The following is a 15,145-nucleotide window of genomic DNA, read 5'->3' on the forward strand; positions in this document are numbered from 1 at the left end:
TGGGAGTGTGGGCAGGATTGATTTTCCTAACAGCTGTAAGAGTCCTGGCAGCTTGGTTTTCCAGAGTCAGTGATGGACAGAGAGACTCTCTCAGCATGGGTGCCATACTTGGGGTGCTTGGGTGGTGTAGTTGGTTGAGCTCCTAACTCTTGGTTTTAGCTCAGTGACATCACAATCTCAGGGTGGTGGAATCAAGTCCCATGTCAGTCTCTGCAGTTGGCACGGGGTCTACCTGAAATTCTCTCTTCCTCTTCCTCTGCCCCTCCCACTCAGGCGCTCTCTTGTGTGCATGCTCTCTCTGAAATAAATCAATCTTAAAAACAACAACAAAAAGATGGGTGCTACACTCGTAAGTAATGCATCCAATCACCTTTGCCAAATTCTGCTGATTAGAAGCCAGTTAGGTCCTGCCGAGCTCCAGGAGGGAGGAGCTGACAGCAGGCAGGTGGGGGCTGGTGTGCTGTGGAATGGGGTCATCATGAAGTCTGTATGCCACAGCCACCAGGTGCTAAGCACTGGTTAGGAGTAAGAACGTCACACTTGCCTTGGGGAGAGTGTCTTTATAACTCAACACACAGGCCAGTCCAGCATGCGGGCCCAGTGCTATGACAGTGTGTTCTTGAGGTGACCTGCAGGGCCCCGTCGTAATGCCCTTAGTGAGTGGTTATGAGGCAGAATGGAAGGTTCAACTTGAGCGTTGTTACATTCAAAAGTAAAGCAGTTTTGTCAGGAACCTTTGACCTTCCCCAAAGATTGTGACAGTATCTAAACTTTATCCTAAAAGGTAAACAAAAAGCTAAGTATTAATTAATACAGCCTGTACTCTAGCCAGCAGCAGGTAAGCCGTGTTTAAGTATTGAATTTATTAACTGTCTGAAACCGAGCACACTGCCTAACCAGTTCTCAGGTCAGAACATAGCAGCACCGGGGTGCCTGGCTGGCTCAGTCACTGGAGCATGGGACGCTTGACCTTAGGGTTGTGAGTTCAAGCCCCGTGTTGGGTGAGGAGCCTCCTTTAAAACAAATAAAAGAAAACAAAACACCCCAGCAGCACCTCAGGACCCTGTGTCCCTTTCAGGCACTTACCCATCCCAGGGGTGACCACTGCCACCGTGGTTTTACCTCTTTTTGTCCTATTTATGAATGGAAGAATACAGTGTGTTCTTTCCCATTTGGTTCCTTTGACTCCACATCATTTTTGTGAGATTCCCTCTAATGTCGCCCCCGGTCCTGGAGTATTTGCTCGGGTTCCAGGTCCCTAGTTCATTGTGTGGACGTCCCTCAGTTGGCCTGCTCAGGTGTTGCTCACTCTTTCTGGTCTGGGGCTGTTAGGAGCAGTGCTGCTTTCAGAGTTCTGGTGTCAGTCCTTGTGTCTCTGCCAGCCAACAGCTAGGTGCATGCGTGCCCAGCTTTTCTAGGGCTTTCCACACAGTCTTCCGAGGTGACACTGTGTCGAGATCTGGAATGGTGACTGTCGTTCTGTCTCTTTGGCCCCTAGGGTTACAGAACTGGCTACCCTTACCGATACCCTGCTCTGAGAGAGAAATCTAAAAAACACAGCGATGTGGAGGCTCCTGCAAGTGTCACAGGTTACTCCTTCGCTGGTGACGGGGACCCGGGCACTTGCTCCCCTCTCAGACACAGTTTTCAGAAGCAGCAGCGGGAGAAGACAAGATGGCTGAGCTCTGGCCGGGGTGACGATGCTTCTGAGGAGGGGCAGAACGGAAGCAGCCCCAAGTCGAAGACTAAGGTGTGGACGAACGTTACACACGATCGCGTGAAACCCTTGCTGCAGTCTCTCTCGTCCGGTGTCTGCGTGCCAAGCTGTATTACCAACTGCTTGGTCTGTGCCTACCTTACTGTTCATAGTTAGATGACGTAGAGCAAGTGGGTAGCTGGGGCTTCGGAGGCTTTGGGAATCCAGTCCCCCGACCCGGACTGAAAGCAAACCTTCCTCATTAACCTTCCTTAGCCCAAACCAGAATCTGCTCTGTGCATCAGCTGTAATTCAACTAAATCTGTCTGCTTGAAACTGCTTAAGATCTGTCCTTCAGTAGCTCCACGCAGCAGAGATCCTGAGTAACTCACACGTGCTAACCTACAAGTTGGAGCTGCCATTTAACTCAAATTGTATTGAAGGAGTCATAAAACTTCTTGCACAAAATGGTAGTTTGGTCTCAAGCTGTGATCGTGGTGTCTTAATCTCCAGTGATTTCACATAGTCTCTGCAGTCTGTGCTTTCGAGTCTCCAGTGTTGTCTTAAGCAGTTTACTCTGTCTCATGGGCGTTTCCTCTGCTGACCTTGTCCTCTCTAGTTAGCCTTGTGCCCTGCTCGCTGTCCCAAAGCCTCCGAATGCTCTAAGCCAGCTGCCTTGTGCATGGACTGTTGCATGTGAGTAGACGGCCATAGTGGTGAGTCGTGTGACTCCTGCTGGGTGTGGCATGACCCAAGTGCAGCGCAGGCCACCTGCAGGCACCCGCGACAGACCCTGTCGGCGTGCTTTGTGCCAGGAGGGGCAAGCACGGCCCTGAAAGGTATTCGCTGGCCTGGTTCTCGCGCCCTGTGGGGACTGGTTTTCACTGCCCCCTCAGCCAGCCGCAGACAGCTGGGTGGCTCCCAGGCCACAGACTAGGGAGGCCCCCGGCATGGGGTCCTGTGAAGAGTCAGGGGCCGGGTGGACTCCTCTCTGCATGCCACGTTCTGTAGGAGTCCAGGTGACGTTAGCTCAGCGGGCCTGGCAGGGCCTTCTGTTCCCCAAATAACAGTGTTTTTACTTTATAGATTTATTCCAAAGAACACAGCTCTGTCTTCCGCAGGTGGCTGTGGTGAGAGTCTCTGTGCTCCTGAGCGGACGGGTCATGTGGGCAGAGACTCCGCGCGCACGTGGCAGGGCTCAGCATTTGAGCCCGTCTCCTCTTTCCTCTATCCTCCCTCTCTCCCTCTCCCTCTTTTTTTCTTTTCAAGTTTCTTTTGTTTCGTTTTTTTTTTTTTTTATTTTGCTTGTTAAAGGGGGTGGGCCTAAAAACCACCTTTCCACTGCTGACAGAAATATGTAGTGCCGAGTGGCTGTGGTGAGGTTTTCCAAAGTGCCCGTGTAGTGGCAGCTGTACATTTTATTTGCAGTTGGCTTGAGAACACATGCACTGCCGTGAGGTCCTTGAGGCAGTGCACATGACACTGATGGGGAGACCTGGCTCAGTGGCAATGTGTGGGGCTTCCCCGCTCCAGGGTAGCTCAGGCTCCGGCCGCTGCTCCCAGGTCGGTATGTGAACTCATGGTCACTGTTCTTAAGTTTCAGACGTATTCAAGCTTCTGAGGTTATTGGGTTAATGTTTTTTACTAAAAGCTATGTTTACTAAAGAGCTGGAGTTGTTTTTATCTGAGAAGATAACCGTCAGTGAGTACCTTGCAGCTCACGCCCATCCCACACTCCCCTTCGCAGCGGCTAAGCTCTTGCCACTTGTGTTGCTTTCTTGAAGCCTTATGGTTTCTGGCTCCCCGACTGCCTCCTGAAAGTACCCTGAAAGGCATAACACTGCCGGCCTTGTTTCACTGCTCAGTGCTCACCCATGCCTGCGAATGAGAATCCAATGAAAAACCTCATATTTGATTGGCGATACCAAAACTGGCTGGTGAAAGCGTGGCAGACGCTATGCACTGATGACCAAAGTGGCCTTCGAGCGAGAACTCAGGAAGCGCTTCCCGTTTGTTTGGGATATTTTTGTAACACTCTGAAGTATGAAGTTATAGAAAATACTCGACATCACCAAACTCTACCGCTGGTGGCCACCGTGCACATGGTCACATGGTGATTCACACGAGCTATGCCGGTTGTGCATTCTGATGCTGTAGTTTATTTCTGTGCCAAACTTTGGTGATGCCCACTCCTGCCTCACGATACGGCCCTTCCCTTCACCTGGGTGGCAACATCACATCGCTTTTCATGACCCTGCCATCTCATGCTTCCAGCAGCTTTGGCGTTGAGGACTCTCAGGGCAGTGAACCAATGTGCTCTGAAGGGTCCCCCTTCCCCAGCTGGTCTGCGGGAGTCCCGGAGCAGAGCTCGGTTGCCTGCCTGTGCCACGCCTGAGTTTTCTGAGGGGTGTTCTGGAGGGCCTGTGCTGGTCGGTCATGACCTGGGTTCCTGTTTGCACATGCCCTGCCCCGATTCCCCTGGTGCCGTGACAGGAGGTGTGGTCATTGGTTCATTCTCTGTGATGTTCATGCATGACCAGGTGTGAGACACGGTGGACAGATTGGATGCTGTGGTCTCATAGAGTGTTGTCTCCATTCTGACTTTTCACTTGTTCTTGATATTTGCAGTGGACTAAAGAGGATGGACATAGAACCTCCACCTCTGCTGTCCCTAACCTGTTTGTCCCATTGAACACTAACCCAAAAGAGGTCCAGGAGATGAGGAACAAGGTACGTACCAGTGGTCATCAGCCCTGGATGGAAACTGTAGCAGGAAGAGGCCGAGTTGGCGGCGGGTGGGCTGGGGTGCAGGGCGCACTTGCCTGGGGTGGGGTTGGGGCTTCTGCTGCCACCGCTCTGGTAGCCAAGGCTGTGTCTTTCCTCTGCTTCTGCTGTTGCGCTAACAGGTGCGCGAGCAGCAGACGGATCGGGCTGCTGGTGCTGGAACTGCTTGCTCACAGAGCCGGGCAGAACTGGAAGCTAGAGAGCCTGTTTCCAGCCAGAACAACCTTTGGCCCTCTGCTTGAGCATTCATTCGCTGAGCTGTGGATGTTTGCTGTGTCAGAACGTGGGCTCCCCCCATGTTCACAGTGTCACTATATGATGGGCACATGGGGGATAGTCCCCTCAACGAGTACGGTGAGAGATCTGTGCCTACTAAAACCATCTAGAGGTGCAGAAAGTCAGGAATGGCCCAGTCCCCCCTCTTAGACTCACTAATGGTTAAACAGGTGGGACTGGCCCCATCAGACAGTCACTGTGGCCATGAGGGGGTCCTGAGGGGTGGGACAGAGCAGAGGTGCAGCTTGGGTGGGACTCTAGAGGCCCCCCCCTGCACAGACAGAGGGACTTCAAGTTACAGCTGGGCTTCTCTGTACTGCTGATGTGTGTTTCTCCTTCTTGCATCCTCAGATCCGGGAGCAGAACTTACAGGACATTAAGACGGCTGGCCCCCAGTCCCAGGTTTTGTGTGGTGTAGTGATGGACAGGAGCCTTGTCCAGGTGAGAGCTCAGAATGTCTGACATTACTGGGTGGTGGCTCTAGTGACTCTCCACTCCAGAATTAGTCTTGAGTTGGGAGAGAATGACTCAGTGAGGTAAGTGTTCTAGGCAACCCTTTATCTCCGTGAGAAAGCCTTTTGATAAGAAATACCCGGCCACTTTTCCTGAAGTTGTAGATTCAGCACAAGCATGCCTGAGGGCCGCGTCCGCCCCCCCCCCTTCCCCCTGCCCGACCCCGGTTCTGCGCCACGTGATGCATGCCCTGGTGATGGTGGCACACACGCCGCCTGCTTGGGGACCGGGGTGCGCCCTAGTTTAGTGGTTTACTCTGGAAAATGCTAGAAGAGGGTGGGTTTAATGGACTTTGTGTTTCCATGTGTATTGCTTTCTGCAATAAAGTGCCGCTTGGGGTAAAGTGCTCATAGAGGGCACCTGTAAATGTGGTCTCTGCATTTACACTGTTCTAGAGAAGGGCTGTACTTTGTGGCACGTGGAAGATAATTGTGTAAGTAGTTATCTCTGAAAATGAAGTTGCCACCTAACGCTTTACACATGATGGCAGGGTAGGTGACCGTTTTCCCATTTAGGCCAGCTATGGCCCTGCTTGTGTGGTCTGTGCTCGCACATGGCCGCGCCATCACCACTGCTGTCGCCGGCTGTCTGCTGCATGCCCTTGGCTGGCTCCGTCCTGTGCTCTCCGTTGATGTTTCAAAGCTGGGCCTGGTGGGCTCTCATGACTCAGTTTACTGTTGCAGGACGCACCCCTCTCTGACTGTACGGAAACAATCGAAGGGCTCGAGCTTACAGAGCAGACCTTTAGTCCTGCTAGATCTCTCTCTTTTAGAAAGGTACTCACCACCCTGTCTCACCTCCCCGTCAGCACGCGCGCGCCTCTTCACCTGCCCCACTCCTCACTGTCTGCTCGTGCTCGGCGCCATCTCACGTACTGAAGTAGCTTTGACTCTGTCTCAGAATTATCCATGGGCTTGCTCAGAGGTTCTGCTCTGCCTCTTCTTCCATGGACACGTTTGGTCTGAGGCTACTTCCCCAACTGTTGTTTTTCCATAAGGCTGTGGAGAGCGGGCCCATTTTAAGGATGTGGTCCTTAACGTTTCCCAAGTTCTGCACGTGACTTTGGTTTAGTGCATGCTTTTGGTTTTTAGTTTGCCTTTTTATAAGAGGCCGATTGCAAGAGGCGTAGTGTGGGTAGACGGTGGGCAGTGGCGGCTCTCCTGTGCACCTTCTACCTTTGCTTGTTCAGCACGTGCTGTGAACATGGCAACTGGAGGTTGTATGATTGAAAGACATTTCAGAGGACGGGGACATTGGTCAGTTTTTATTGTTGATGAAATTGATTTTGTTTTTTCCCTTAAAAAAATCCTGGATAATTTTTTAAAAGTGTTTCACGGGAAAGAACACGTGGGCATTTGAAGCCCAGAGTTGTCTTCCATGTACGTGTCTGACATGGTGGAAGGAGACCTTCCCTGAGCGTTCAGGCTGCACTACTTGGGCTGGGGTGGACTGCGGCTCCCTGTGCATTTCAAGTCGTAGTCACGTTCACCCTGCATTCAAAGGACATTTGGGGGTGTGTCTCTTTCAACTCATACACCTCCATTGAGATGCAACTATCACATTGGTGATGTTCCAGTTGCCAGGAAGAAGCAGATCTTACCAAAAGCTATATGTCCCTGTGTGGAATCCCCACCAATAACACTATTTTGCGTACCTACGTGTTCATTCCATGTGTACCGTTTCTTACCGTTTAGAATGTACTCCCAGCTGCCATTCTTGGAGGAACTCCTCAGAGCAAAGGAGAAAGACGTACTTGTTTTGCATCTCAGTACTTTGGGCTCGAAGCTTTTATGATCTTGTGAGTTCCTCATTTTTTTTCTCAGATGTGTGAAGGTGTGCTGAGTCCACGAGCCCCAGGGCTTCCTGTGCGGAGTCCACCCATGGCTGCCACCCTGTGGCCCCACGGGCAGAGCCGGTTGGAACAGTCCTTGCTTGCAGTCCCTCAGGCACGGCATCGCAAATAGCGGTCTCTGCCGGCATGCTGCCAGGGCTCACTGGAAGGCAGGCGGTACTGAGATGGGGCTCTTGGGCCAGGTCCTTGGCCCCCGTTCTGGATTTGCCCCAGCAGTGTCAGACATGGGTGTGTGCCCCGTCTCCTATGTTTCATGAAGGATAGATGGGGATACCCCCAGGCCAGGAGGTCAGAGTCGGTGGGAACAGAGTTCCCGGCGGTCCTGGTATCCTCTCCACCATCTGAGCACTGTGCTGCGTGAGCCGTGCGCCAACTGGAGTTAGCCCAGGAGAGTGTGCCCAGCCAGCTGAGATGCTGGTGTCCCCACACCGGGATCCTTGATTCAGCTTGCGTTTTCTCCATCACCCTCCTGCTGCTCACACTTGCACCCTTGGTCTTTTTCCCACTGACTAAGCATATTTTATTTCTATGTTGAGAATATGATTCCACCAATGCCCTTGACCAAAGTTGTCCCCATGGCCTTTGTGTGGGGCTCAAAATGCAGACTGTATTGCTCCTTCTGCAAGATGGGGGCTGCTGGCTGGCAACCTGAGTTTCTCTTCGAACCAGTGAAAAGGACTTTGTTAAATATCCTAAAAATGTCATCTTTCCAGTGAGGTGGGTGTGTAGTCACTTGTTTTCCATTTGAGAATCTGAGGAATGTGTGTTTGGGACTTAGGAAGGTTGGAGCTTTTGGGAAGGATTTTCCTTTGCTTCTGTCTCTCCCTTCCTGGTGATGGCCGTTCACTCAGAGCATGTTGTCTTCTGACAGAACAAGGAGCTGTGAACTCTCAGCCACACCCCGATACTCTGGTTCCAAAAGGAATCCTGAGCACAGCTGAAGGCTCTCTTGGCTCCAGTGCTGTGCCTGCAGGCTGTAACCTGGGGCTTTCTGGCACTTTCTGGACTTCATTACTGATGAATGGAGCTGTTAGAGGTTAGGGTGGACAAGTTTATGCTGAAGGCTGCCCAGCGTGGCCAAGAGCTGTTACTGGGTCTGGGTACCATGAGCCCCTGTTCTTTGTGTATCTCTGTGTGTGTGGGCTGTGGCCCTCCCACATTTTGTGCTGTCTGGTAGAACACGAGGGGCCTGGGCCCACCTCACAGACTTACATGATGCATTTGGTGTTGAGCACTCAGTAGTGTGTGGCCCGACACTAAGAACATGAATTCAAACTTGAGTGGGTTTTATGGATGAAAGCCTGATACTTGGAGAGATAGGGTCACTAGCTGTGTTCATTTTGTTCGCCAGCTGCCTCAGCCAGGTGCAGAAGCAGTGCCTGGGCATCTGGTCTGCTGGGAGCCCCTGTTTTGTGGCTGGAAGTGAGGGGCACTGCACGAGCCTCCCCGCGGCCTGCTGGTGAGAGCAGCCACGTCACACCCTAGTTTCTCAGTCCAGGCTGCTGTATGGGGGACCTGTTTCCTTCTGCATCCCAAGCCTTGCTCTGTTTTCTTCCCCCAGATAAAAGGTTCCCTCTGTCCCCCAGTCTGTTCAGAGTCTGAGTCTTGGCAGCTGTTGGCTGCTGGCTAAGGAATTTGGAGGAGGGAGGCCTGGCTGGCAGAGGTGGGAACCAACTGTGCTGTGCCTCGAGGGTCAGGGCTCTCAGGGCAGGCATGGCCTCCTGGTGCATGGATGTCTCTGTGGCAGGTGGATCTTGATATTTTATTCATCCCTTGATTTGAACTTTTGATTGACGTGAATTGAAACGTTTCTATCAAACCTCATATCATCTCCTCATTTTTTTGACCGTGATGGCAGGGCATGAGTACAGGGCATACGTTGCCGTAGATTTAGGGAACCACGCAGTCAGGCCTTGGCTGTTGTCGGCCCTGCAGGCTCGTCTCAAGGAAACAGACCCAGGGCCTGTGCGCAGGAACAGGGATCCAGGAGTGGTGAGCAGCGGGCAGGGGTTCAGTCCTCTGTCCCGGGGAGATAGGGCTGCTTCTGAGTGAATGGGCACTTGAACTTGGGTCAGCGTTGTTCATAAAGGGGACTCCCTTTGACCATCAAGGTCAGCTTGAATTTGGAGGCTCTCTGAGCAAATGTGGCCAATTCCAGCAGGTCCTTTGCTTCTCTTCCCTGGCCCTGCGTCCCTGATCAGTCATGGAGTCCTCTGGACTCTCTCTACCCAGCTTGGTGGACAGCAGCCTCTCAGCCCAGGTCCCCTAGCCTTGGCCAGGGCATAAGGTGGCCCAGGTGAGCTGCCTTTCCCCAGCACTCAGTCTGGCCCTGTCTCTCATACACATTGCTCAGGCATGGTCTCTCATTGGTGTTGTGTCTTACTGAGAAGAGTATGGACAGACCAGGGCTAACATCAGAATTTTGGATTCTGCTATCATGGGTTGTTTTTGGAAGCTCCTGTTAAGTAATGGGCATGTGCGTGTGTTCTGGTTAACTTTCTCAGAACATGAACCCAGGCCATTTGGGGGCCAGCCAAGCTGGGCGGTGGGCACAGAGCTGTGCTGGGACAGGTGAGTGGAGGCTGAGGCTGGACATCATTTCACACGCCCCAGAGATGCCCCCCCCTGCCCCCCGCCGGCTCCCTCCCTCCAGGCCTGCCTCCCCACCCCAGGGATGCCCAGCATGGGGCTGCCTCCCTTTGCAAACTGGGCCGTTGACTGCTAGCTACCTCTGCTCTGCTTGCTTGCTTTTTCTCTTTCTTTCCTACACATTCTTGCTTTTCCAAATTCCTCAAATACTGGTATTTTGGGACTTAAAAAATTTCTCGGTGTTTGGGGATAGGTTCCATAGGTTCTAGGAGCTAGTTATAAATGAAACACATGATTAAAAGAACAGAATTTAGTCTGTAGACTTAGAAAGGAAGCCAGTATCCAAGCATATCTTCCCTGACTTGGAATCCTGGGGGTTTCCTGATGTCAGGAGGGCAGTCGATGTAAAGATGGCTCTTCATCCCTGCCAGGAAGGAGACAGCATTCTCCCCCAGGTGCTATGTGTTCTCTGTTGCACCTGAAACCTGGACTTTCCGAGGATTTTTCCCTCCTGTTACTTTTGTTTTGTAGCTGTACCTTCAAAATTGTGTTTCTCTGTCTCTGACTACTGGAGGCTGCAGCTCGGCCTCAGCCTCAGCCTCAGGGCCCAGGGTGAGGCCCAGGCCAAGTCTCAGGGTTGTTTGTGTGCCCTAGGAAATCCACCCACCCTGCCCTGTCTGCAGCCTTGCCCCAAGCGGGGAGAGTCCCCTCTGGGAAGGACTCTGCAGAACTGGGCCTCTTTGTCTGCAGGGGGAGCTAGTGACAGCCTCCAAGGCCATCATTGAGAAAGAGTACCAGCCCCATGTCATTGTGAGCACCACAGGCCCCAACCCCTTCAACACGCTTACCGACAGAGAGCTGGAGGAGTACCGCCGGGAGGTGGAGCGGAAGCAGAAGGGCCCTGAAGGTGAGTGTGCACGGGTCCTGGACATCCTGGTCCACTCCACGTGCATGGTGCCCAAAGAGAGAGAGAAAGTGCTCTGCGAGCTCCTTTGTGCCCACGTATTGACGGGGGGTGATGAGGACTGTCGCTTGCATAGAAGATCAGCCTTGTGTTTGGGGTTAAGACCAGAATGTTATTCCTTATACATTACGTAGTTCTGGGGGATTAGAAGTGGAAACACTCTTGAGAACAGTCTGCTTAGGAGGGAGATGCAGCCCGGCTCTGTGGGAGACTGCCCAAGAGCCGGGCTGCTGTCTTTCTGCACAAATCTAGAGGGTCTCCCTGGGCAGGGTGTGGTCGCAGGCCCATGTGCTAGCATGTTGACTCCTCTGGCCCCTGCCCAGACTGAGGGAGGAGTGTGGCCCCTGCTGGTGCAGCTGTTGTTTCTCTTGGAAACTAAAACACAAAGAGACTATTTTGCAACAATGAGAATCCATGAGGAAGAGCCAGAATTTCATGGAGCAGATGGTTTCAAACTCTAGGTTTTGAAAAGTAGGCTCAAGAATTTGGAGGACTAACTCGAGAATCCAGCCTCTCCCACCTCTGCCGTGAAGGCTCCCTTTCCCTGAGCAGCCTTGGTTGGTTACCAGGAATGCCCTGGGCACAGACATCCTCATCCAGGAGGCTCATGTTGCGTCCTCAGGGCCTTAAGTTCCAACCCTGGTCTTTGTACTAAAGCCTCCTCAGCAGGGACCACACATCTTTCCCAGCTTTTCCCTAGGAATCAGCCTGTGGGATGGAAGTCCCATGGTGTTTGTGATCCTGGGTCCACGGGGGATTGTCCAGGGAATTATGTATCACTCCTCAGATAACCTCTGATTTGCTCCGATTTAGGTTTTTTTGGTCTTGTAGACCAACTACCGTATTATATAGATGCTGTTGGAGTTGGGTTGCACACAGAAGGGTTGCTGAGTGGTTTTTAGTGTGTTGCAGCATCACTGCTGTTAACGTTCTAGTCACTGTGTGCTAGGGTTAAGACTTTTGTGCATCGAAGCGGAGTGAGCCCAGTCTGCCCTTGGCGCGGAGCTCTGCTTCTGATCATCATGCTTGGACAGTGCACGCAGCCCCATTGAGAGCTTTGTCCATGCTGCCACCATCAGCCCTGCCCTGGGGTGGCGTGCGGGCCTGAGCTCCTGGTCCTGTGGGTGAACCGTATTCCAGAGTGCACATATGTGTCTGCCCTTTGGGCCCTTCTGATGTTTGGGAGATCTGGGTTACAGGAAAACATTGTTTGAGTGAAGTCACAAGACACATGGGTATCCTTGCACGTGAGGCTCCGTGAGGGGTGTTTCAGCCGTTGAGCGGATGGGGTGTCTGTGACCGTGCTCTGTGACCACTGAGCTGTCTTCCATGGGAGCCCTGACCTGGGGGACACAGCCAGGAGACCCCTGCCCAGTGCTGTCCCTCGGCCCGGGAGGTGCTACATGGTAGCACTTCCCGCAGGAGGAAGGAAGCAAACCTTTCCTGGTTGAGGGAGCTCCTGGGAGATGGAAAGACCTTTGTTCACAGGGATGTGGCTTCAGGAAAGTAGGTTGGCATCTCTAGAGATCAGAGGCCCTGCCGATGATAGCCGCTTGTTCAAAGTATGAGACTTAGTGATGTCAAGCTGTTAATATGAAAAATTCAAATGAGAGAAAGAGATTTAAGGAATTAGGATAACACTGGTATGTATTTTTCCCTAAATGAGAAGTGGACTCGGATTTTTCTGGATCCTGGATCCTTGTACCTGCAGCTTTCCCTCTGGTCCTCTTTAGCATATTTTACTTCAGAAAGTTAAAGTATAATTGCCAGGTTTAAATTATTGGTAGAAAATGCTCTGGATAAAAAAAAAAGAAAACCAATGCAGTGTTCATGTGACATCCGTTGGGGTGGCAGGTAGGGTGAGGGTGCCTGGGCTCCTGGCTCAGCCATGGGGAGAGGCTCCTTACTGGAGCACAGGTGCAGACACACCGGGGGTCACCAGTCACCGTGTGTTACAATGTCAGCTCTGGCAGATTCTCTTTGGAATAAGTGGAAATCTATTTTTTTATCCAGAGTTGGTTGAATCTTTGAGATTCAGATCCACACCCCAGTCACAATCAGTCTTCTTTGTCTCCTTGGAGAGATGAAGACAGTGTGGCCGTGAGCCCTCCTAGTCTTTTGGATGCCCCCAAGAATGAGAATATTCTGCCTCGAGGCAGCTGGATGGACAGGGCAGGAGGGCCTGGCTGCCTTTGAGGAGGGTGAAGGCCCATGATGTCTGATGTTCTTTACTATGTGCTTCTCACTTTCCGTCCGTCTGCAGAGAATCTGGACGAGGCCAGAGAAGAGAAAGAAAAGAGTCCTCCAGAAGCCCCTGCTGCCCCCCACACCCCCCCCAGCACCCCCGTCAAGCTTGAGGAAGGTGAGCTCTGAGGTGGATGCGAGCGTGTGGCTGCCCGGCCACGGGAGGGTGCATGGCCTCCTGTGATCTGGCGTCTGCCGTGAGAGGCCGATTTCATGTCCTGTCCAATGAGGGAGAGTGCCCGGGTGTCAGTAGTTGAACGGACAGTGGTGAAGAAGCAAGTGTTTGCGTGGAAACCAGCATGACACATGGTTCTGAACTGGGCCCCGTCTCCCTTGCTCCTGCTGGTTTGGCTCTGTCCTGGGTCCCTCGAGGCAGCAGATTTGGTAGTGAGATGTCAGGACAAGGTGGGAAGCTAGACTTGGGGGATCGGATCCCACCTTCGTTTATGATGTCCATTTTGCCCACTGCTATGCATTTCTCAAGCCGTACTGTGTCCAGATCACCCCTCTAGAAATGTCTTCCATTGTGTCTGGGCTGCAGGACCGCGTGTGACCTGCCGTAGTAATCAGTCCGTGCAGCGTGCTGGCCTCCACTGGCCTCTCAGACCACCCACTGTGTGTCTGTGGTGTGTGGCCTGCGTGTCTGTCCCTCGGTCTTCCGTGTTGTGCTTCCCGTGCCTGTGGGGAGCGTGTGACTCGCCTTCCTCCCCACTGTTTGTCCACAAGAATGGCTTAGCCGTTCTCCTCCTGTAACCCAGTGGCTGTGACTGAATGCCTAGATTCTCTCCCTGTGCTTTTCTCTTCTGCGGCTGCGTTACAAGCAGGAGGCGGATGTGCTAAAGAATACCTCTTACCGTAGTAAGTACCGCTCGTGTCCGGCCTGCTGCTCAGCCCGCGCTCCCTGTGCTTTGCCTCACTCTCCTGCTGCTTTGTTGCTTAGTGAGTTCTGTTTTCTGTTTATTCAAAGTAAAAACAGAGCCCCCCCCCCCTTCGTACCTAGTTCCCCCTCCCAGGCAGTGGCATCTTGGCAGAGGCCCGGTTGCCGGAGAGCTGGGTGGTGGCAGCCTGCCCCGGGGGCTCCTGGGGACCGAGGGTGCCACTCCAGGCCTGTGGCCTCAGGAGGTCCAGGGCGGTCATGTGGCCCTGCCAAGCCTCTGCTTGCCTGGTGTGATCAGACACACACACAGACTAGGTTCAGGCAGGTGCGTCTGCCTCGTGCTGCATGGGGGTTGCCTTTATTGGGATCTGGGCTTAAGCCGAGAGCTTAAGCATAATTGGGGAGTGGGGCAGGAGAGCTCTGTCTGGTACTCTGTTTTTCATGTGGCATTTGGTCACATGGTCAAGTTCCCCGAGGCACTCACAGGCCACCTCTGCATGCCAACTTCCTCCTGTCCCCCTAAGTGAGGGAGGACATTGAACTGTCCCAGGACAGCAGGTGGCTCAGGGGAAGGCTGGGGTGGCCCCAGCCTCCCAGAGCTGGAGCGCTAAAGTGTTTGTGGCCCAGAGCCTCCTGCAGCCGCTTCTCACCCACGCTCAGCGCCGGCTGGGTTCCCCTGGCCCGGCCTGTGGCTTGGTGTTTCCATACTAAGTTTAGTTTTGCCTCAGCAGCCAATCGCTTATAACTTTGTAGGATGTTATAAAAATCTACAAAACTGGTTTCCCCCCTGGTCAGAGTCTCTGTAGAGATCTAGTGATGGGAACTTTCCTGGAAACCCACCCTCAGCCTGTAACTTCACTGCGAGTTACCTTTTGCCCTTTCGTGTTCCCTTGTACCCCGAGTTCCCATGTTTGAATGCTGAAGCTGGCCTGGTTTTTGTCCCTGTGCCTCACCTTACAGTTCCCCCCTGTTCTTTCATTCTCCAGCCTCCAGTGGCTTTATTTTGTTTGATGTTGACACAGTACGCACGGGGTCTGGGAGTTAACCATGGTTAACCATGGAGTTTTCCATGGGTTTCTTCTTGGGGGAGACCAGGTTTGTGGACCCAAATTTAGGCCTAATTTCAGGACTACTAATACATGCCCTTAGGGTTCTAGAACAGACTCCTGTCCAAGTGTTAAACATAGAACAACATCCTAGTGCAGTGCTGCCGGCTTGTCCAGCTCTCTGACTGGGGCCTGAGGTCGACCATGTCTGAATGCCTTGGTCTGTCCGCACACTGTCCACGAGGAGGAGCTGAGAATGCCCCCCACCCCTCCCCACTAAGGTTACGTTTCCATTTTGTACTGT

The 15,145-nt window shown here is 52.8% G+C and overlaps 1 protein-coding gene across 9 annotated transcripts in view; it reads left to right on the forward strand.

Annotated features, from left to right (window-relative positions):
• ADD1 (adducin 1) overlaps window positions 1–15,145 on the forward strand; it is an 82,561-nt gene that overhangs the window by 65,423 nt on the left and 1,993 nt on the right. Inside the window, exons 10-16 of one of the 9 annotated variants that reach the window (XM_032333648.1) lie at window positions 1,499–1,843; window positions 4,325–4,426; window positions 5,108–5,197; window positions 5,953–6,045; window positions 10,461–10,617; window positions 12,938–13,036; window positions 13,743–13,776. In XM_032333648.1, the coding sequence (XP_032189539.1) occupies window positions 1,499–1,843; window positions 4,325–4,426; window positions 5,108–5,197; window positions 5,953–6,045; window positions 10,461–10,617; window positions 12,938–13,036; window positions 13,743–13,776 (920 nt within the window). Of the gene's footprint in view, window positions 1–1,498; window positions 1,844–4,324; window positions 4,427–5,107; window positions 5,198–5,952; window positions 6,046–10,460; window positions 10,618–12,937; window positions 13,037–13,742; window positions 13,778–15,145 lie in introns of those variants that run through there. The other 8 variants (XM_032333649.1, XM_032333651.1, XM_032333643.1 and 5 more) reach the window with 8 other exon arrangements.

This window comes from Mustela erminea, chromosome 2, assembly GCF_009829155.1.
Source record: "Mustela erminea isolate mMusErm1 chromosome 2, mMusErm1.Pri, whole genome shotgun sequence".
Classification (NCBI taxonomy): domain Eukaryota; kingdom Metazoa; phylum Chordata; class Mammalia; order Carnivora; family Mustelidae; genus Mustela; species Mustela erminea.